The sequence below is a fragment of the Apus apus genome, chromosome 7 (genome assembly GCF_020740795.1).
Source record: "Apus apus isolate bApuApu2 chromosome 7, bApuApu2.pri.cur, whole genome shotgun sequence".
NCBI classification, from domain to species: domain Eukaryota; kingdom Metazoa; phylum Chordata; class Aves; order Apodiformes; family Apodidae; genus Apus; species Apus apus.
Genome location: NC_067288.1, coordinates 14,130,449 through 14,154,393, shown reverse-complemented (window position 1 = coordinate 14,154,393; position 23,945 = coordinate 14,130,449). Strand labels below are relative to the sequence as shown.

Genomic DNA, 23,945 nt, shown 5'->3' with positions numbered 1-23,945 from the left:
GCAAGCAAATCCACCCATTAATCTTTTAAAATCAGTTCTCTAAAATGTCTAAAATTGCACAATATAAGATAAAATAATTTTTAAAAGTAAATTTCAATCTAATTTTTTTACCTTGCAGTCCATTCTAAGAATATGCTGAGCAATAAACTTCGGGTTGTTGTTAGTGAAAAGCTCCTTAACTCTTTTTAACATTGATGTTTCCAGTGGCTTGTTTTCAGAAGGAAGTAGTTTGAATTCAAAATCATTTGGTTTAAAACTAGACACTGTCTCAAATACAGGTGCAGAAAAGATGCTGTCTTCTTCAGCCACCTCAGTTGAAGCTTCTAAAGGATCTTCAGAGCTCATTGTAGAGTCATCTTCCAGGATCAAATAGTTTGTTTCAGAGTACCTGAATGAGTGTGGTCCCTTCTCCTTTCTTGTCAAATGTTCCACATAGCTGTTTTTCTGACATAAATGTTGTTTTGTTGCTTCAAGAGCTCTGGCAGGGCTTAGTTCACAATAGTTTCCTTCTGAACTATGGGAAGCCAAAGGAGAATCTGGGGGCTTCATCAGGGGTGCTTTGCTGGGTTTAGGTGGTGGCTTTGGACAGAGCTGACTGTCTGATCCTCTAAGAGCTTCCCCTACTTGTGACTCAGAGATGACTTTCTGAACAACTGTGGGGCTCAGAGAAGGTTCACTGCCTGTTCTATATGCAGGAGAGCTTGGACAGGAGTCTGCATCTGCTTCAGGTAGCCGAGATGGGTGTCTTGAACCTGCAGGGGAAAGCAGTAATTTAGAAGACCAAAATGTACAATTATGGATGCTTATTCCAGGGTTCATCTCTTAATGCTATTTCCTGAGGAAAATATGGTCAGATCATGTCAAATTATTTGTTGACAAAAATGTATATGAAATAATATTTTGAGGAATGAGCTAGCCAGCAAATTCCATTCACTTGCTGATCCTCCCAAAATTCCAAACACACAGAACAGCTGCACCATAATATTATTCTGTGGTAACACTGACAATAATTCCAGTCCCTGCTGCATACATAGGCTATACGGTCAGAGCTGGACAGTCTCCAATGGCTTGGAATAGGAGATTTTTTTTGTTATCTGACCTAGGCTATAAAACCAGATACTTCCACCCACAGCACTTAAAAGATGAGTAATTTCTGAGAATGACAAGTTTGAGATGAAAAAGCTTTGAAAGCATCCCAAAGTCAAGCCTGAACCTGCAACAAGGTATGGAAGGAAAGAATTCCAGCAGTACTTACCTTTTTGCTAAACAGTAGCTGATTGGAAGAGCTGGAGAAACACATCCATGTACTTCTGTGCATTTATGCCTCATCCTGTATTCAATGCATATTCAAACCTCAACATCCAATATAGGACTGAACCCTAGATCATACATTCCCAATCTGCAGTTTCAATGTATTTGCTGGTATTTACAGCAGAGCAGCCAGTTGAACCATGGAGGCTTTACTGCTTGATTCCAGCTGGCTCCAAATTCATGCAGACAAAAAAAATCTGCAAATCACAGCCTGACATGACTTGAGCAGTTGTGACACCAGAACCTGCTCAGAGAACCCCATGACAAAATGCACAGCAGTACTCTTCAGGTTAACATAGCACCAAAAGAAAAGTTTTTGCAGCTATGGATTGAAATAAGACAATCAATTCAATTACAGATGGACAGAAACTTGTTTTATGTCTGTCCATCCCACTTTTAAACACGGGAGCACACCCTTTCTATCAAAATAGTCTCACTTTACAAATATTTAATATAATCTTTATCTTGAGAAGTCTTTCCACAATAGGCACTATAGATCTTAACAGCTACCATATTCAAAACAACTAGCAGTCTTGGAGGTCCAACACTAGAATCTGTCCAGATGGGAACAGATGCGTCATTGCAAGTTTCCTTATAAAGTATGTTAGTTTGGAAACTAATTGCCTAAACTTCTGAAGAGCGAGAAAGAAAAAGCCACCGTCTACCACTGGAAGATAATGACAGTGGCCATGGAACCAGACAGTAGCAAAGGTGCTGAAAGAAATTAAAACCAAAAGGGATGGGGGGGAGAGAAAGACTGAGAGAAAGAAGGACAGAACTGAGTACAAAAGATACGGTAGTGCTTTTCTCTTGGTGAGGAACAGTATCACATCTCCATAATTTACCCTGAGAAAAAGTAGACTTTGGTCAGAATGACATGACTGAAACAAATCAGTTCTTATAAAGCACAAGTGATGAAAGGTAATATTGTCAAAAAAGATATTAATGCCAACTCTAGCTGTAATTTTTGTGTGTGTGTGAAAGCCTACTAAGTTGTGTGCTAAGGTACTCAACTAGCTGGTGCATTGTAAATCAAAAACTTGTTCCAATGACTTTTAGAGCAAGCAGTAAGCTAGCACAGCTCACATTGGCCATTAAATGTAACTATGTACAGTACTCGGAACACTCAACAGTCTCACTTTGGTCTGAAGTGTAACAGACCACAAGGGCACGGAGATATTCTAAATGTGAAACATTTAATTACAAAACTTACCTATTAGCAGATGGCTCTCTGACTGATGAGTCTTTAGAGGGAATCTTTTCTCCAGAACATGGTCCAAACTAGCTGGCTGGCTACCACTTTTTTCTTTGTTTCTAGGGTAAATAAAAATGCAAACATAAACATATAAATATATCCAGCACTCTTAACATACGTAACTAATTGCCCCAATATATCATAACCAGAGCAAGGATTATTAGCTTTCCACTTGGACAGTTTATAAGGATAAAAGGTACTTCATGCTTTTGTGGTAGCAATGAAATGGTCTATAATGTGTGACTCTAGCATTTGTGAGGGTGTTTCTTTGAATGTTGAGACGCCTATGGAACACTTGATTTGGACACTGAAATTACAATCAATATTCCACACTTGGTATTTTTATTGCAGAAGTCAAATATGGAAATAAAGACTTCGCTGGAGCAGCAGTAAGATATTATTTTAATTTTTTGTCTTATACTAGTCAAGATTCGCTAAGTCACTGAAGGACAAGTTGCACTGCTCTCGTGCTTCCAGAGTCTACATTTGCTCTCACTCTGGATTTCAAATGAATTACCCCTTCCTTCTCTCAATATGCATCAGCTTGCAAATGGAGAACCAGAGCCAAAGCCATGACCATCTTTAGGCAACTAGTCCCTTTTTAAGTACAGACGTGCATCTTGTTTTTCCAAAGATATTTTCAGAATCTTATTATTGTACTTACTTACCAGTCTGCTAGAATTACTTTCTTTTGCTAGGCTAATCGAATAGCATTCAGGAAGCACTATTTTGTCACTATTGTAATGCATATATCAGGGGCATGCCTGAGTGAAGACTCTGTGCAGGCTTGCTACTTAACATCATAGCTTCATCCATCCCCACTTATTTTATCTCTTTAATGTAGCTTAAATTTTCTAAAGATCAAGCCCCACAACGACCAAGTATTTAACATCTTAACAACATCAGGAAGTTCCAAAAATCAAGCCCTAAAAAATCCTTTGCTAAAAATCAGGAAACCCTCACACCTAGTCTTCCACCTAAAATCAAAGTGAAAGTTCACATCACCTTCAGGGAGGAGCTGATAGAGTTACCTGGTTTTCCTCCATATAAGGACAGTAAAATTCAGGTACCTCAAAAGATTTCCTCTGGGTATGCTCTGCTCCGGAGACTGCATGCTGGATATACCAAGACTCAGCCTTTTTGCAGTTCCTGTTTTTCCTTCAGGGATACTTGGCTCTTTTTGTCCGACTGTAGTTACACCATACTTTTCTTCCAGACACCTGAGAGGCACAGTCCTGTTGACAGGCTGAAAAATAATTGCTCCGCTCTGCTTTGATATTGGTGTGCGATTCCCAACATAGTATCTAACTAAGCCAGGAATACTGTCGAAACTGTCAAGTTCAAATTGATACTGGACACGGCAGTAGGCTTCACTGAATCTTAGAACTGTTCTGATGATTTTAAAATGCTGGGAGGTATTTTTCCACTGACAGGTAAGAACAAAGTTCCCAGGACTGGAGAGAGAATCTCTAATCAGAAAATCTCCATCTCTCTGAATTAGGCCTTCTGCCACCTTTCAGGAAAAAGAATTACAAAAATTATTTCAGAATTAGAAAACAAGTAGTCAAACATCATAACGTAATATTCTTAAACATACAATCTGATCTGGCTGCTCTGGGAGGACAGACAAAGCCAGAAATACAAATCAAAGCATGAAGCGTGGTATAAAAATGATGTCTCCAATTCTAAAATTAAGAGCTCATCCCACCACAGAGATCTGGATGGGCTTATTGGAAGATGCCCAGCAGCCAGAAGTATGACCCACTTTTGCATATTTATTTCTTCTAGTTTGCTAACAGAAGACAAGGGACGAAAGGAAAGCAATGGCTCAGGATTTTAGAGTATATGGTATCTGAAAAGGCAGTCCCACTGAAGTTTAAAAGCCATTAATACTTTCATAATTACAAAATATTACATTATATTGCAAATTATTACAGAAGTGTCAAAAGCTTTCGTTTTTTATTCTTTGTGAATACTGCATAGTACTAGTTAGTCCTTTCATGTGATAAACCACCATCTAACAGCTAATCTTAAGTGCAGTGTGTGTGGCTGCTGTGCCTGCTTCCCCCGCTCAGGTGAGGGGTAGCAGGAGCAGCTCGCAGCCCTGGGAAGAGCCGGGTACACACAGGGGCGAGGCCCGCAGGGGGAGCTCCAAGCTCCAATCCAACGGCAGTTTTAACATGTTTTTAACTACGATTGTAAGGATCAAAATAAAGTTATTGCATCGATTGTGCTGTGGGTTTTTTTTCTCTCCCCCAAACTCCAAATGCAAGAAAACAAACAAACCCCAACATTTTAACTTTGGGTAAGAATAGTGAACGAAATTAATGCCAGTGTGTCTAAACAATATGTGGGGGCAGTATTCTCATATGAAGCTTCAATTTCATTTCTGCCTTTATTCAGCTGCACAAAAATCCAGAAATACCTATATTTTCCACCAGTGTCGGCCCTGAATGCTTCCCCAGCCTCATTTTATGCCAAGCTGTGACAAATACCATAGCTTTCACACAAACAGCATTATCTTTTGACTAAATTAATGCAGATATCAGAGATTTGTATAGTCCTTTAGTGCAATTCTGCTTTTGGTAAGAGCTCAAAACACATTTGGCAATGCAAAGATCACGTACCTGCCGAGGAATACGTCCATGGTACCAGGCATGGCTACGCAAGTCTTCACTACTCAGCTGCAGTTCTTCCTCTAACTCCTTCTTCAGTTTTTCTGGGCTGTTGTTCATAACTTGCCTCTCCCTAGAAAACTGCAATAAAAGATTAAAAGTTTCAACCGTGCCAAGTTTAGTGATTAACATTTTACCTGGGTTATAACTTCCATCACATGATCAGCACTAGCCACTGGAATGCAGGTGCTGGTTTACCAGGCTGGCTTGGCTTTGCTCTCTACATTGTATTTGTGTGCATTCAGTGAGATAACATCTGATTGTTACACATGCACAGAACAGAGCAAAGTGTTCTGTCTGTACACCCAGCTAATATTGACACACCTACAAAGTCACTTCTCTTCCTTCCTCTTCCCAATAAGAATTCTAACTGAACCCCCCCCCCAAAAAAATGGACCTGTACCCCTATGTCCTGCTCCAATATTCTTCCTCCTCTTTGAAATTCTATTTTAAATTCAGATTCTTTGCCTCCCTTTTGAACCCATCCAATTAAGAACATTCCAAATGCATCAAGACAGGCTAATGTGTTCATACATAGGACATACATCGTTTCACTCAAAAAAAAGTTTGCCAAAGTAGATTTTCAACCTTAGAGTGCTTATTTAATGGTCAATAAATCTGCATGTCCAAGATATTCCCCCTTCTTAAGGGAAAAAAAGCTGCTGTTGCCCCTTAGCAGAAAAAAGCATGAGATCTTCTTGGAGGTATCTCCATCACCACTATACAACTGCTATAAGATTTTCTGGAAAATTTCAAACTTCAACTCTTCTTGGAGTACAGCCTTCTATACTGGACCATTCTGGCTCACCAACCCTTCTAGTGGATGCAGTGTTGCTAACAAAGTAAGGTGCAGCACCTTCTCTAGAGAGCTGTACATGCACTCTTTCATAAGCACTCAGTGGAGGGAAGTTCTCTGGACTTCCTTACATTCTCCAAGGGCTTGAGACTCCAGCCCATCTTTACAGTTGCTGAGGAGTTTCAAAAGCCTAAGATACCCAAGAGAAACAGGTGCATTGCAGGGAACATGTTCTACATTGATCGAAGAATCAGAGAATATCCTCTCTTAAAAAAAAAAAAAAAAAAAAAAAAAAAAGTACATTTTAAGAAAGAGAGCAGCAGAGAGAGATGGGCCTCCAGCTGGAGTATAGAATAAATGCAACTGCTCTCCCCCAATGCATTACGAAATTTTTCTTGGCTCTGGATATGAGCCAAAGCTCACAGGTTCCCTTCACTGACAAACTACTGTAAATACGCAACTCATGCATTATTTTAAAAAGAACTGGGAATGCTTGCCCATCAATCCTGTTATTAGCAGGAATACTGCTCTCTATAGCGTTTTCCTTTTCACACTGAATACTCCCAGCACGTAGCGCTGGGAGCAGGTGGCATACATTTAGCACTTCTTTCAGCAATCCTCCCTGCAATTTCAAGCAGACTGAATTACAACAGATTACTAGACAGCAGATTTTTGGTGGAATAACGCTAGAAGGGGCATCCTGCTGCCAAGACTATTTATACATGCTGGGAGCCCAGAGAAATTCTGAGATAAATTCTATCTTCTCTCTGCTTTTCTCAGAGAAAACTAAGGCTTCGCTTAACAAAAATGAGTATAGTAGCTTATACAGAAATGCAATGGATAAAAATAACCTGGTAAAGAATCACTTTTCACCTCAGTTGTGCTTCTGAACCATAACAGGATGCTATTTATCCATACAAAACAGGTAATAATTTTCAACAAGAAGTAAATCCCTTGTGCCTTCTTAAAACCAGCCCCTCCCAAGCTTTACTAAAAAAACCCGTGCAGGAACAACCATGCCACAAAAGAAATCCTTCACTGCAAGGGCTGTTTCATAAAACCACATACAATGTGAAGAGATTAAGTTGCTGGGTATAGAAAATGTCATAGCAGAGGTGTGGTGAGCGCTCAAGTGCAAAAGAGTATCAAAGTATCAAAATGTAGCTAAGTAAGGCTAAATATCTCCCCTCCACTCCTAACCTCTGTGACCTATCAGACTAAAACAGCTCAAGGACCAGTGGCACATGGCTGCCACCCTTATTTCCCAACTCAAATGGCTGGATACTCATTTAAAGTTGACTGACATTGATTCTAGAATTAAAAGCTAACCATTTCACTGCCACATCTTGCAGAAGGATAGCAAGTATTACAGCATTAACATAAGCTGATGGTAGAGTGGAGAACACACAAATTCAGAGTAGACTTCTCAAGAGCACCTTTCCTCTGACTGGAGGAAGTGGCTGAGGAACTTTTAAAGTATCCCCTCCAATCTAAACAACAGTGTTCAGTTGTAACAGTATACAAATCTTTTTACATTCCTAGCTGTGTATTTTGCTGACCTGAAGGGAACTGTAGTAAGTTTTTGAAAGATGCTTTTGACTGAATAGAGAACTTTAAAAAATGAAAATTACTATGCAAATTGTTACCATCATTCCAAAAGCATCTCACTGTATCTCAGTGGTAGGCAAAGCTACTGTAAATGGAACAGACTGGAGCATACAAACGCAATAACCCAATTTGTCTAGGAAAGCTAGATTCTTGGCCAACAAAAAGAGCTATAGGTCATTGTGTACAGAGTAATTTCATCCATTGCACTGACACAAATTATCTTGAAAAAAAAGACTGATCAAGTTACAGATAGAAATGCACTACAAATACAGCAGAGAAACCTAGAATTTTTTCTGGTGGTTAAATGGAATTGTCACTGCTTGAATGAAAGTAATGGGACATCTAGCAACACAACAAAAATATTTAAGGAATCCAAACCAACTAGATAGTTAACATTCATGATTACTGGTTTGTTAAAAATTCTCTCCAGCATGGTCTACCACTAAGCATACTCTGATTGCCAGAGGTCAGACATCTCCTGAGTTGAAGCAAACATGCTCAAATAACCCCTGTGCAACTCTGAACTTAGTGGAAGAACTCCTGTGGCCAGCACAAATCTCAAAATACATAGGGGGAAAACTGCACAGGTAAGCAAGCTTAGTAATAGCATGTCTTCCTGGACAGTTTTTTGCTGGCTGAGACTGATTTCTTATACAACGTACATCCATTAAAGCAGAAGTATGACTGATGAACTGTCTGTAATCATACCAGCCTATACCTTTCTACTTTCAACACAATACCTAAAGTCCTGCAAGAATCTCTGCACACACTGAACTTCCCATAATGCAAGTAAGGGCTCAAAAATCACTCCAGGCACAACCTACCCGAGCTTGGTAGTCTGTAATTAAGGAAGTATGTAAACTTAGGACAGCATAATTAGCTATGTCAATGGACTTTCTTAGAAAAGACAAGGTGACTTGTTCCACACAACATGACACAGATACTTCAGCCTCATTTACCAACAGCATCCAAAAGTTAATGGACAATAACAGTATGCTGTAAATTTTCACTAACATCAGAATGACAAATCTTCATTTGGTAGCATGTCCTCAAGTTATGCCTTTGTCTAAGACACTTCGTTGGCTCCTATCCAATGACAGAAATAAATCCAAATTTACATTTAGATTTAGTGATGTGGAAGGTAAAATAAATAAATAAATAAAATTATCTAGGACAAAAATTAAACACTTCAGTATATTCTGCAACAAAACACAGTTGAAGTGACACAGGGAAGCTTCCAGTTTAAATTCTTTAAGATTTCCAAGTAATAACTACTCTCTCAGAGATCCCTGGAATATAAAAGCAACTTGAGTTAGCAAAACTCCCTTCAAATACAGATACTTTCCCTGACCTACAAATAACTCACCCTAAGCATGTGCTTTCTATAACTCTTGGTTCACATTTTAGTCACATTGTTTCCAGCTCTGGTGCTATTTTAAGATATTTCTGCCATGCTGAACTTCTGTGAACAGGTCTTTAAAAAAAACCCAACAAACAAAACTATTTTGCAATACAATATTATCAACCTCCAAGAAAGGCCTTCAATAGAAAGGCCTTCACCTTACATACTCAATGGAAAACCTCAAGAGCCAAGAGCTTAGAAGGGGGAGAAAATTCTGGTGAGTACAGTTATTTTACAGTTTTTAATTGCTATGCAACTTTATTATATTTCATAAAGGATTTCTACTCTCTGGCTATTGAACAGTAGACTGTGCTTCAGATGTAACAAGATACTCTTGACATTACACATTATTTTACATTTTTTCAGGCAAAGATAAATCTAGTGTACCAAAAATTGGAAAATAGCAAAGTTTAAGGAAGTAAAACATCAAAATATGATCTTATTCAGGGTAAATTTAAAGAGGACTTGGCCTAACACAATATTCTGTGCCTATGAAACTTATGAACACCCTTTAATGGGAATTTCTCACAATATTACATTGTTTGTGCATCCAAGAGGGGGCCCCACCATCATGTGAGTGTTTGGCAGTCTCCAAAGGAAATTCACTCTCTCAAGCCCTTTGGTCAACTCTTCTAGCTGAATTCACCACATTAGACAGGAATATCTTTAAATTCTGCTAATTAAACTACTATAATAGTTTGGTGGTAAACAAAAGTGCCACATTTATTTCTGTTGCCTACTGGTAGTCAATTCTTCCTTCAGTTCATACCTGCAACAGCTGGGGCAATCCCAAGCACAAATACAGATTGGGCACAAAATGGACTGAGAACAGCCCTGAGGAAAAGGACTTGTGAATGTTGGTTGATGAGAAGCTCAACATGGACCAGCAATGTGCACTGCCAGCCCAGAAAGCTAACCATGCATCAAAAGAAGCATGGCCAGCAGGTCGAGGGAAGTGATTCTGCCCCTCTACTCCACTCTTAGGAGACCCCATCTGGAGTAATGTGTCCAATTCTGGAGCCCTCAACACAAGAAGGACATGGACTTCTGGAATAAAGTCCAGAGAAGGGCCAAAAAGATGCTCAGAGTGCTGGAACACCTCTCCTATGAAGACAGGCTGAGAGAGTTGGGGTTGTTCAGCCTGGAGAGGAGAAGGCACCAGGGAGACCTGTGCTATCTATATATTTATGATAGAGGGTTTACTGCTGTAAAAGTTTGATAAATTGTATAAAAATACCATAGGAAATTGAAAAAAATTATATGGTATAGAACTCATCAAAACTCAAACTCAGCAGCAAGACAACAGAAAATCGAAGTTCAAGGAGCTATACAAAATTTCACAAAATTTTGATAAGCCAGTCTTTTCTGATCTGGCCTTTTCCAACAATGACAAATCTAACATCCAAACGGCAAACCCATAATGCTGAGTGGTGATGACTTGTAAATTCATGTTATCAAATCCAACTGCCTCCACATACATGCTGAAACTAGATACATGAAGCCCGAGGATGCCAGTGAAACAGATTTAGATCATCACATACTGAAGAAATATTAATTAAGATCTACCAGCTATAAAAAGTGTTTGTAATTCATCCAAGATAAGAGATAGCACTTGCTGCTTATAAAAGACTTCTTACGCATGCTACATTCATAGCATTAGTACATTACCCAGTAATTAGCTAGATCAACATGCTGTAAGTTTTAAAACTTGGCACCCCTGACTAATTGAGTGGCTTTCCCCTTTTGCGCAGCTTCAGCTGAGGGTGAATCATAGCAGAGAATTAAGAATGAAACTTTGAACTTCAAGGTCTTTCCCTCTGATCATGACAATACAAGCTAGAACTAAAAAAAACCTGTCTTGTAGTGAATATAACTTTATTAATGCAGACCTCTTCATTTTTTTAGTCATCATTTATCACCAATTCAGTCTTAATTCCTCACTTAAAATTAAAAAATAATATTTTGGCTTGGAAGTGGCGTAGGTCACAATTTAGAATTCTTTCTTCACTTACTTTTTTTTTAACCACAATCAGGAACCACTTGCCTGGAAGCTTCCCTTTATTTTCCTCCAATGTAGAAAGCTGACCTTAACTATAAATAGCTATATTAAATGGGATTGTATAAAGTGCTGACACATCATAACTGAAGAACGAGTTGATCCAAGTACAGATCTTCTGCACTGATCATTATATTTTCTATTAATGTATGGAAAAACAAACCAAACATCTGCTACTGAGACCCTAATTTCACATGCTAAGATTAAGTACAACAAAACCTGAATGCTCAACTGCTATACTGTTTCCTGTGCTCTGATGGGACACAACAAGGCACCTCTGAGCTTGGCCACAAACTGTTTTCAATGAAATCAGACAATGTAATTACAATTAATTTATCATGGTACAGCAAAACATCTCTCAAAGTAGCTGCAAACTCCAGCAAAATCCATCCTATTTGTGGATCAGTTTGGTATTTCATTACATTTGTAATTACTATTAAAATTCAGAATTAACCTCATCTAATTATAAAAATGGATTTACCTCTAAGTGGTATGTTTTCACAAATTAAGGAAGGAGACAACTTAGGTTCATCACAACCTATTGAATTTCATGGAACATACATAATTTGACCCCAAGGTGCAGACCTTACTTGATTTGACCACCATCTACAGCCACTTTCTCTTCAGCAACCGCACTCCAGTTTCCTACCATCAAAACTTCTGAAAATAGCAGTTAATCAGATTCAACTAATACTAATTCTGCATGCTGGAACACAGGCATTCAAATCTATTTTAAATGCTGCAAATCTCTTTAAATAGAACTTTATTTTGGAAGAGCCCAGCTGTAATTTGTTTCTACATAAAAGGTTTTATTTTTTACCCTGCATGCAGCAAACACTATTAATGTTTGAGTTTCTCTAGAGACTATATGGATTAGACCCAATGGAAAGTTGCCATGACAACACCACCGTTATTTTAGGTATTAGAAATTCATGCCAAGTTAAACAAAGGGCATGCATTGTCAAGAACAACAGTTTTATAACTGTTCTGACAGCCAGCAATAAAACACAATGTAATTTTTAAAGTTTTAGAACCAAGGAGTTAAGTCTTATTCTTAAAATTGGAATGAAAATGAACAGTAATAGGGCAATGTGTTTAGCTCTCTACTCTGATGATAACTTCTGACATTTGTTCCAGTGAGAATGAGACTACAGTCTATAGAGTCACCTTTTCAGTGTGCCCAAAAGACTGAGCCCCACACCCCACTTTCAGAAATGGACAGCTAAAAGGCTAAGTCACTGGAGGAGAGAAAAGGGGGACAGTCATTTGCAGTTTTTAAGTGCTTCCATCAAAGTCTGAAAGAAAATAGCAACCCTCACATCCTTCCTCACTAAAAGTGCTTCAGAAAATCTATACACAATACACAGTGACTTACAGTGCTGACACAGTGTTATTCAAAGAATACATTAAGTAAAAATATGTAAAATTTAGGTATAGCTCACTGATCCTCAGAAGTTGTTAGATACACCACCTGATTACAGTTCAACTCCTAAGTCACTTAGACACCTCTGTAAGAGCGTCTTGAAATGTTTGTGAAGGCTTTTTCTTTCCATATAGTGCATTTCTGCATAAAGTGAAATATGTCCCTGCCCATTGCAGGAGAGTCGGACTAGGTGATCTTTAAAGGTTTCTTCCAAACCAAACCATTCTTTGAGTATATGATTTTGTGCATTTAGTAACTAAAAAAAAATCTAAAATACAAGGACAAGTCCAAAATTATCTTAAGTGCTAAAAAAAAAAAAGAAAAAAAAAAAAAGAAAAATGAAGGAAGTGCTTATGTTTTCAGTAAGTAGGTGACAAAGTTAGGGAACCCAGTGGTGTGATCAGTTAAATTCTGAAACCTTGAATCTTTGCTAGAATTCTCGTCAGCAAGTCCCAAACCAGGCCATTTTTAACTTAGTGCCTAAACATAAAACAGGCTAATAAAACTGAAAGTTGTTTAAACTTCTAAGACAATGGTGTATTCTAAATATATTATTGAGAACAGAAGCACACTGTACCCAGCTGTATATAAAAAACAAACACTTCTGAACAAAAACTGAAAGCACTACTGACTAGCACACTTTGTATTTACTGTTATTGAAAAAGGGCACCTACCTTGACTCTGATAATAGACTTACGATGATAAAAGCAGCAAAGTGCCGCAATCAGCATTCGAAAAACATTATAATCCTTTGGCATTTTAAGTTCTGCTGCTTGTGGGTCCTCAAGACTGAAGATAAACAGTTGCTACTAAGAGTTTTCAGAGCTTTAGCAAGCTTTTTAGTATCATCACTGACTGTCAAAGCTGCTACACTCCTGCTCTCATATGAGTCAGGGACACTTTCCACAACTGAAGCTGATACTATCAATTCAGTGGCTGCTGGCATGCTTACTTCCAGCATGCCATATAGAGAGTGCCAGAATTCTCATGTGATCTTTTTCACCAGTGAAATCCTATCTCCTCTATCTTGGTATGCCGTGGTTCAGAGATGTATTTAAGCCACCAGCTCAAGGCAAACTTGTCTTCTTGATGAGATAAAATACCTGTCTCCTGTGCTGATAAAGGCCTAATCGGTTGCTCCAGCTCAATCATGCCATGTCTCTATCTGCATCATGAACAATATACACACAAAAAGCAAAAATGAAGAGGAAAAGCAGTTGATCACTGTTTGCCAACTGTTACTCTTTGTACTCAAATAAAAATTACATCCTTAGAGCTTATGTAACCAAGGAAAATGATACATCTGTTTATTTTTAATTAAGAAGCTTCTGGCAACCATCCTTGGAAAAAATAGCACAAAATCAACATGCATGGCCAGTATTAGTGGTGCAACCAAGATACCTTTAGTATTTAAACGTACAAGTGCACAGCTTTATCTTGGTAATGGTCCCATGGGACTGTGCAAACTCCAAGAAAGGACTGAATTTAAGAACACCTCTGATTAGACGAAGTAAAAATAAACACTAAAACAGAATAAATTTATTCCTGTGATTCTGTTCTCTTGGACAGCATAGTCCACAGCTTGCTGACCAGTAAACCAAACATCAAAGAATATAGCCTACATTGCTCAAATGCCCTCTCAAGAACACAGGCAAAAAAGGCAAATAACTTGACTAATTATAATAGTTGGTACAGACAAGACCAAAACAGCCCAAGTAACAGACTTGGCAAAACGAAACAAAATGCCCTGGGATTGAGGGTACAATAAAGCCTCTAAAACACGTAAAAAAAGAGAAACTTTGAAGAGATCTCGAATTTATAACCTGGATGATACCAAAATCTCCAGAAGTCACTGATATCTCAGACCTCAGATTAGGAATAAATTAGTCCCAAGGAGTGCTTAAAAGGAAGATCTATTTTTCTTTTTCATCAGCAACAAATAAACTCCATAATAGGAGGACACATATAGTAAATGCTTACCCATGTCCTTAGATATTACTCACAATACCTAATAATAGAGTATTTCCTTCCTACATTGACTGAACAATGTTAAGTACCCTCAGTGTCTGCATCAAGCAATGGGACTTGGCACATAAATCAGTTTGAGCACCTAACATTTGCAGGTATCTAGCATCAAGCTAAGCACCAAAACCAGAATGTTCATGAAGTTAGTAAAACACTAAATGGACTGAAAAGGGATTACCCTGGCAATAAAAAGGATGAAAGACTGTCTCAGAAAAGAAGCTGAAATTCATTACTTTGTAGGTGGAGCCCTGCTAGAGCTGGGGAGAGGAAACACTTCTCCAAGCAGTTTATGACATTCCCAGAAAATAAATTAGTAGATAAAATACTAAGAATGTGAAAGTATCCTACTCTCCTCTCTAGTCTAAGCTGCAGCATATCTTAATTTATTTTAGGTTCTTTTTCAACTTTAAGGAATTCCACAGGATTGCTTTAGCAGGTGGCCAGAGAAGATAAGATTAAAAGATACCCTGCAGAACTCCAAAGATGGATGCCTCTACTGTGACTTCTTGTCAAGTACCCATAGTAGCATAATACAGTACTTGTGACAAGAGAGAGGATCCAGCATCCTTTCTGTACTTGTGTTTTTCTACTTTGTCAAGTTCTAGATTGCAAATCCAATCATTACTGTGGCTTGCTTGCTAACAGACGCATTTTTCCCTGGCCTCCATAACTTTATGAATACATTCATATTTTATGGAAAGACCTATTTATTTTGCAGCTTCTTGTATGACTTGTTGACCCAGAGATACATACCGGTATAGTTCTACTAGACTAGTTTTAATGATAACATTCTCAAGATGGTTTCTTCTCCTGAAACAAGCAGTAAATAGACAAGGGAGGCAAATAATCAAAGCTTTTTGCATATGAATCATATTCCCAAAACCATTACAGCAGAACCTAGATTCTCCCTCTAGTCTTTTCCCTACTGAGAGCAAAGGGACATAACGGGTATATCTTCCACAGGCTCCCTGAATTGCACAGCCTCCCCCCTGCTTCAAAGGGAATAGCACAGCTCAATCTAGAAAATAAATGTGGCCTAATACATATTCAATGTGGGTGTGTCTATTTTTCATTCGAAAGGCTTGTTACTAAGCAGCAGTGAAAAAAGTTTAAGTGCTACATCCAGAACTCAACATGAACAGCAGGGCATAAATTACAAATGGTAATTGCCAGTTCCTTATTTCCTTTCTGAAATGGAGTAAGTAAAGACTCAAAAATTATGTATGCTGTGAGAATGCCAGAAATAAGGAACCTTAAAAAATAATACTGTACCATTTCATACAGCAACTGCTGAAACTTTTTATCAACAGTGTAACTGGCAGGGAAGAGAGTGCTTTATTTAGATAGTGAATCTAATATTTTTTTAAACAAAACTAATGGGATAATTGTTTTTAATAAACCTTAAATGACTTCTGCACATGTAGTTCAATGACTGGGTGATACATTCTTAAGAGTCAGATCCAGAACCATTGCTTGACACTGTGATACAGTGGTATGAAAATGAAAACTACTAGAAGACATCTCAAAGAGTACATGAGAAACCTCCAGGTGACAGTACAATAGTTCCTGCACTGCTGGATATCATGGAGCTGTTTTCAGCCAGCATGATCGAGAACAGCCACCAGGCTGCTCCAAATTACACTTCAGACATAGCTTGTGAATACTGACTCAGAGGGAAAAAAAAAGGATGGTTTTACCACATGTCCACTCTCATGTCTTGTGACTTCTTACTGGGAATTTGGGTTCTTGGACTCTTCACATGAGAAATAAAACATCTGTTTCTTGCACCTTAGAAACATCAAATACACTCCTGTTGCTAAGCCAAACTATTGATGTATCTCTAATTCTCTCCAGCATCAACAGATCAACCACCATATTCACTTCATTTTCAACAGTTCTTGCCAAGAATCTTACAATGTCTGATAATCCCTTCATCTGTTTCTAAAGATAGCTGGCTAGAGTGGTTTTGATAACTAAGAAAGGATTAAGAAAGGATTTATAAGTTCACAGAATTCAAGGCCACATAAGTTTAAGGACATTTGATAATATATTCTGTGTTGAGTTCCTAACAATCAATCAGGAATAGAAATTAAAGTGTCTCTGCCAACCCCATCTGTGTTATTACAAAGTCTCTAGAGTTATTTATGGTGTTTTCATGGCCAGGTTTAAATTACATGTACCCGGCACTGCATATTGGGACCATCCCCCTGACACATCTCAACTGTGTCCAGCTCCACCCACAGCACATTGCATAAGCAGGAGTTTGAAGCCTTCACATTGGATAGCGTGAACCTGCTCCGGGAGAATCCTAATAGGCCACCTTCAGTGTACAAGTTAAACAAGACAGAATCTTGGGATAATTTCTTGGGGTGCTGGGAGTGCTGGTTTCTTTTTCTCTCATCAGAAAAAAAAATAAAAATCCTTTGGCTTCAAAGTTTAAGTGGCTCAAGTAAAGCAACCAAACTAAAATAATAAAAAATATAAACACTCAAACTCAAAAGCAGTCTGAAGTTACCAAAACAGTCTGCACATCTACAAGAACCAATTTTGAACCAAATACCACTCATGTTCATGGAAGCACTTATAATTCACACAGAGAATTATGATTTGTGATTTCATATTACAGAGAAAAAATTTCAGAGTAAACTAGACAAGGGAATTTGGTGACTTGCCACTGTTACATGGTACTACATGAACAAATCATTTAAGCATTTAAATCAGCCTAACAATATTCAGTTAAATGCATGTAAGGTTTCTCTCCACTAAATGAAAGTAAACAACACAGGCAGAAAGTCAGCTGTAAATGAACAAAGGCATGGTGTACTGAACAAGGGTCAACAACACAAATCTGATTTGATACAGCACACAGCCAATCCAGAGCATGCTGCTCCTTGTTGCTCGACTAATGACGCCAGCTGGAATATGGATACATCCAAATTACACCTGTAAGGTTGTAGTAAAGTACAATATGAATATGAATAAAATCGGAAAGAAAAAAACAAAATCAAAGTGCTTAATTCTTCAGATTTAAATGCTCTTCATTTAATACATAAGACTTTTCTTTGTAACTAGTTATTTGTTGTTTTTAATGTGAGAAACAATCTGGAAAAAGGGTACAACTACAGATAAACAACTTGTCCACACAAACCATTTAGCCTCAGTACTTAGTCCTTCAGACATGGCCCAACTTGTCTAACAAAGTTCTATGGGGGATGCCTCTAAGTACAGGTAGTGCCCAACCGTTTACAGCTGAACAGTTTTTAAAGTGTACAATAGGTGGGAAAAAAGTGGATGACAATAGTGTCAGTATGTTGCTCACTTTTATCTGTTCCTAACTTAATTGTCTAGAGGCATATGAAGTCCCACCACCCAGCTCATGTCCTACCATTTCTGTGTCAATTCTTAGCAGAACTGGCTTTTTCATGTTCTCTTTTGTAACGTCACTTCCTGCAGGCTGTTGTTGCTGCAGCTTCTGAGCGTAAATCAATAGATTCAGCTGCAACTGTAACTACACCTATTTGCATTGCAGGGGTGTAGTATGAGGAAGGTCAGCATACATTCTTCCTCCTCTCTACCACAGTTCCATGAAGCAAAGTCAGAAATACCCTGCAATTGTTGTACAGGAATAGTGAGAAAACAGAGTTTGCATTTATTTAGTTTTCAATGCTGCTTGACTGAATCTCTGAGAATCTGTCATACATAAAAACAGATTGGCAGCTACAAGAAACAGGCACCAAACCTGCTTATGAGCTTCCTTATAGGCCCTGATTTGCACTTTAGGACATCCAAATACCTCTGAGAAATCTGATCTTTTATAACTAAAACATACAAACTTCAAAGTCATATGCAAAGGGTTGGTTTTCCTACTAGTGAAGTCCTCAGCAGGATTCATCCAACCAAAAACTATTATATGTATTCTTGAGCTCCATCTACTGTCTGCCAACTCACATACAAACGTGAACTAATTTTGCAATGTCTCACCTGTCTTTCCTTCAATTTATTCCCTGGATTAGAGAGAAGAAAGAAAAAAAAATAATAATAAAAAAAATTGGTATGATTTTCCTTTTGTTCAGCATTGCTGCACAACTTATGGTTCAGATTTTTTTCTTTCCTGCTGAGTTCTCTCTCTTTAGTACTTCAGCTGCGCTGGACACCATACAAGAGTTCTCCTACACATAAAAAGAAGACATTAACACAACTGCTAACTTCAGATTTCTGTTTTTGAAAGCCCTGCCAGTCTTGTTGAAGTGAAATGCTTGAGATTTACACCAATTCCAAAATCTAATTCAAAGATTAAACAATTCTATTACTTCACCAGCGTATTTCAAGTGCCAGGAGGCATTTCAAAATCAGCTATTTATTTAAAACTCTGGAATATGCTAAAATACCTCCCTTTATACAAAGAGATTTTAGATATGCAGCACTTGAAAATAAAACTCACAAGTCACTTGGGCTCTGTCAGACCTTAGTTTTTCCAAAAACCTTTACCGGCATGTATGAGTTTGAAGAGGTGTGTCTCCCTCCCACATTTTTGCACAAGGTGCTTTGATGAAGCCAAAGCAGCAAGCTCCCTTCAAGCTCAAATAAACTCCCTTTCAGTATTTTACTAACAGATGGATTTAAGGGCATGGAGGCAAACAACCTCTGGGTATTGTAGATAGCCCACGTAACAGTACACTTACTCCCTCATTTGCACCAGTGCTTAGTTCCTAATAGTATTTAATATAGAAAAATCTCAAACAAACCTGCTCTTTTGACAGCACACATGAATAGGTGGTGTCGCAACCGAAATGTACTAATGCTCCTCTGCTGCTCTCTCCACAAGCCAAACTGTATCTAAACAGTTTGTCTCCAAAAGGCAAGATGTACAGACACACACAATGTACCAGTCTTACTCTACAATCTATAAACAGAGCTTCAGGACACTAGGAGATTACCTCCACAGGCTTTGTCATTAAGAGTACTCAAAATGCTGATTAATAATCTGCTTTCCACAAGCAATATACTTTCTCCCACCTTGTGGTTCATATGCCTCTATAAATTAAAAAATCAACTTCAGGAGGGCTTTGCTATGGAGTTATATTCATGTCCCAGTCAGATTTCGCTATTAGTCCATATTGAAAATTACAAAAAGGATCCAACAACACCAGTAACTATCATCTTTAAGGCATAGTTCCTGTGGAACAATACTTAAAGCCCAAAATGAAAAGAAAAATAAGTATTCCACACAAGGGAGACAGTTCAGCAACAGTTAAGAAAAGTTCAACATGAAGATAGTATACTGTAGTCAGATATCTATTGTTATTCACAGTTGAAATATCTCACATGAAAAGGGGTAAAATTCTGTATGACACTTACACTTTTTATATATACACACCTATTCATATGTGCATATAAAAGCCTACTGTAAAATATTATAATTTCACTGCACAGATAGAAAGATCTTTTTCTTCTCTTTGTGTCAACTGACACAAGTACTTGCACAGAAACTGAAAACTGCTTATTCTCCAGTCATATCTTCAGATCTTTTTCATCATGCAGGGGGTTGCTCCAAACAAGATTGATAAAATGTTCACTACATATTACACATGGCAATATGATAATTCAGTAAGTTACTTTCTTCCCTGTGTGTACCACTTTTGTAGGAAATGGCATGTTCTTTCCTGGCAGATGAGGCAATACAGTACCAACTGCAATGCAATGGGTCCAGGATTACACCTTGGCATAATTCAATACAGGAAGGAGCTGCTTGTCAGAAATGGTTAGTCACTTCAACAATCACAGTATCCAACAGAAGATACAAATAACTGTCGAATGAAAAAGGATCACAAATCAAGATGAACCAGACAATGTCTGGAAAGTAAATACCACCCTTTTTCCCTCCTCCTTTCTTTGAGAAGTAAATGCATGTCATCATCTACTACTATTTCCTTTCACCGACACTGTCATTTTAACTTGGGGATATTGTCAATAGCAACAGGTAACTGTCAGAATTTGAGAACCACAGGCTGTAATATTTTTGAGGGAAAAAAAAGCTAATTAATTCAAATCCAAGTTTCACAAAGTTGCTAGAGACAAAATAAGACAAATATTTCTTTGCACCTCAAAGCTTCTGTCCTGTGCTTCAGATTCAGACCTTTCCAGCTTATATTTCTCATTTGTGAATAGGGCTTGATAGTAGTTACTAATCATCTAACAAAGAGAGTGAATATATGAAATATGTATCTGCTGCCACTAGGATTACTATTGGTGCCAAGGAAATTAGCACAAAGTAATTTCACAGTTTTCAACTCAAAGCTCAGTGCAATCTCAGTGCACGTAGCGACTTTTGATGACTCCAGATCAGACAGAATTCTAAGAGTTAATGAGAGATAATACAAGCAGCAGAATATAGACATTAACAGGATCAAATTCATGACAGGACAGATGTAAGATTAACCTTTAGCATGCTGATTTAAGAATTACCAACATTTTAGATTTACCAAAACATACTCAGCATTACAAAAGATGCTCAATAAGCAAAATACCATAAATTCCATTTCAGCATCAGGAGAAGGGAATGCAAGAGCCACTGATAAAAGGCTTCACAAAAAAAGGATGGAATATTTAGAAAGCCTCTATCCACATGACTGAATTCATATAAGGATTATCATTCACAAAAAAACCCACAAAAATCCCACAAAAAAAACCCTAAGCAACCCTCATCACAGTATGCTAAGAATAAATGAACAAGACCCAACAACCCCCCAAGCCCTCCAGATCTTAGAGGTAATAATGACATTCAGGAATTAGGGGCTGGAAAAGGACAGTTTAGTATGCTGTGAATAAACAGTAACAGTCTAATTTAGGAGTCTCTCTACTAGAAAAATATTAACTAGGACAGTAGTCTGCAAAGTGCATTGTCTTGCAGAGCTGTAGAATCCTACTTCCTGCATTTACTGCAAACACCAGCTTAGATTTTATTAATCACCGTGCACCCAAAGGATTACAGAATTGCTGACTCAATTATCTTTTCAGAGACTAGCCTGCTGGTCATATAAAATTCCACATGAGAAAACACTCAGACTTGAGTGTGAGATTCCATCACTAATTATGGATAACTGCATTCTACCAAATAAAACAAGCTTTCATTAATTCAAAATAAACAGGGCAAGATTCTCATTATGATTTTAGGGAAAATAACTACTGGAGAGCTGCTAAATTTCAACTATGTCTGTAACTCCTTGGTCTTTTTTTTTAATTTTCCTGAAAGCTGTTAGAAACAACTATCATACACATTTTAAAAAGTAATTGCTCCTTCCAAGCACAGAAAGGGCACACACCATAAGAACCAAGCCTGGTATAAGGCCAAGGAAAAAATTCTACAACCTGAAACTTTACTACTACCAGAATAGGATTAAAAGTACAAGACAAGATGATTTGTCTAGCTTACTGCAACAGCCAAAAATTATTCCACTAGAAAATTACATCAAGGTAACAAGAAGGCAGACGGGGAAAAAAAATAATCACCTGTATGTGTAAAAAAGATGATGTACACGACATTTTAGGAAAAACTTTCCCACAGAAACAATGAAAAGACCTTGGCTCACCTAGTTTGGGAGGTAGAACAGATTACCTTGGGAGGTGAGAGAATCTCTTTTAAAGGAGGTTTTGAACAAATCAGAACATCTGTTCTAACAATCTCAGTGACACCGTCACAAAGAAATTACTCAAGTTCCCTCTAGGACCACCTACTTCTATAACTTCGTGGTGGGGAGGGGGGAGAATATTTCCTCCCCATTCTGTGCCTCTGGAGAAAACAAGCAATCAATTTCCTACAGTCAGACTACAGACTTTTTATTACTACAAAAGTTACAATGAAATTAATATGAAAAGTTTGATTTTAATATCCATGATGTGATTTTAAAAAATGTACACTTCGTGGTTTTTTTCTCCAGCAGAGGGCAGGGTATAACTAGCAACTACCCACTCAAGCATCAAAACTGAAAGTTCTTACTGTAAGACAGATAAATATATGTATTTAGCAGTAGATTAGCTCTAACAGGATCTTATCTTTCTGAATTACAAATTTAGTATCCAAGAAACAATTTCTGTGGAGTGACGTTTGTGAAGATTTAGTTCCTACTAAGCAGAGAAACATGAAAAAACTCATAAATGCCTCTGAAACAGCACTGACACCAATAATGACCTTTGAGTTGGATGACAAATCCATAATGACAAAAAGAGATGTGCAAAGTTAAAGTCAGCTATATGGGCATAGACTCCTTTCTCCTCAACAAAATACAGTCCATCTGATAATTGCACCTTCTGTGATACTGTTGACCTTGCTGTTGTTGAAGAAAAAAAAAACAACAAAAAAACCCACCAAACAAAAAAAACCAACCAACAACTACAGATTCAAAAAGAACCTCCTGATCATTTGGTGCCTTAGTGTCAGGCATTCCTTCAGGCTCAAATACTTAACACATAATGCAGTCAGACAATGCAGAAACCCGACAAACTTTCTGCCCACAAGTCACAACACGCACCTCAATGAGCAAGTCTCCACAGGAGAGTGCTATGCAGCAGCTCATGAACAGGTATACACTGTAGTTACCAGCTTTTTCAGTAGGGTGGGGATGTCTCTCATATATTTCTATATCTAAAAAAAGCTCCTTACAATAAAACTTCAATGTCACCAGGAAGACGACTTTGTCAAAATGTTATTACTTGTCATGCTGACACAGATTTTTTTTCTAAACTTTCTCAAACACACCTACACACATACAAACACCACTTCTGGAAGGATTCTTACCATGTTATCTTCTTGGCATAGCCATTAGCGTCATTAGAGTAAAGCACCCATGCATATATTTTATTGGCATTCATAATGTTATTCATTTATGCAACTAACTATACAAACTGTGCATCAATAAACCTCATCACCTGTTGAAAGTTCCCTGAAGTTAAGTTAAACCCACAAAATATTATCCTGCCTGGCAAAGCTACAGGTAATGACCAATACATTGTAATGTCATAAAAAATTTATTTTTAGTTGCACTCACAAAAGCTGCCATTGTTTTTTAGCAAAATCAAGAAGTTAAAATAGCAAAACAATTAACACTATGGGGGGCTGAGAGAAAAAAAGAATCCTTCAGTAGAACTGCACAAGATAATAATGTTTTTCTGCCACTGTAACATCTTACACCATTGACAGTTTTTCCAGGTCTGAATCTAAACTTCCCTCATGACCACACTGAGCAGACAATCAGTCATAAATTAATAGTTTTTCCACTAATGGATTAAAATACAACTCCAAAACATCATGCCACAATAATACTCATCAACTTATGACTGAGTATTTATGTAATTATTACCACTATTTCCACAGGAAATGCTCAAAAGGTTTCCATGA

The 23,945-nt window shown here is 37.8% G+C and overlaps 1 protein-coding gene across 4 annotated transcripts in view; it reads right to left on the bottom strand.

Annotated features, from left to right (window-relative positions):
- Positions 1-23,945, bottom strand: part of BCAR3 (BCAR3 adaptor protein, NSP family member) — a 53,549-nt gene that overhangs the window by 6,200 nt on the left and 23,404 nt on the right. For 3 of the 4 annotated variants that reach the window (XM_051625568.1, XM_051625569.1, XM_051625571.1), the window contains 4 exons: positions 5,194-5,322; positions 3,637-4,079; positions 2,525-2,625; positions 112-752 (listed from right to left, as the gene is read on the bottom strand). In XM_051625568.1, coding sequence (XP_051481528.1) covers positions 112-752; positions 2,525-2,625; positions 3,637-4,079; positions 5,194-5,322 — 1,314 coding nt within the window. Of the gene's footprint in view, positions 1-111; positions 753-2,524; positions 2,626-3,636; positions 4,080-5,193; positions 5,323-13,200; positions 13,417-23,945 lie in introns of those variants that run through there. The other variant, XM_051625570.1, reaches the window with a different exon arrangement.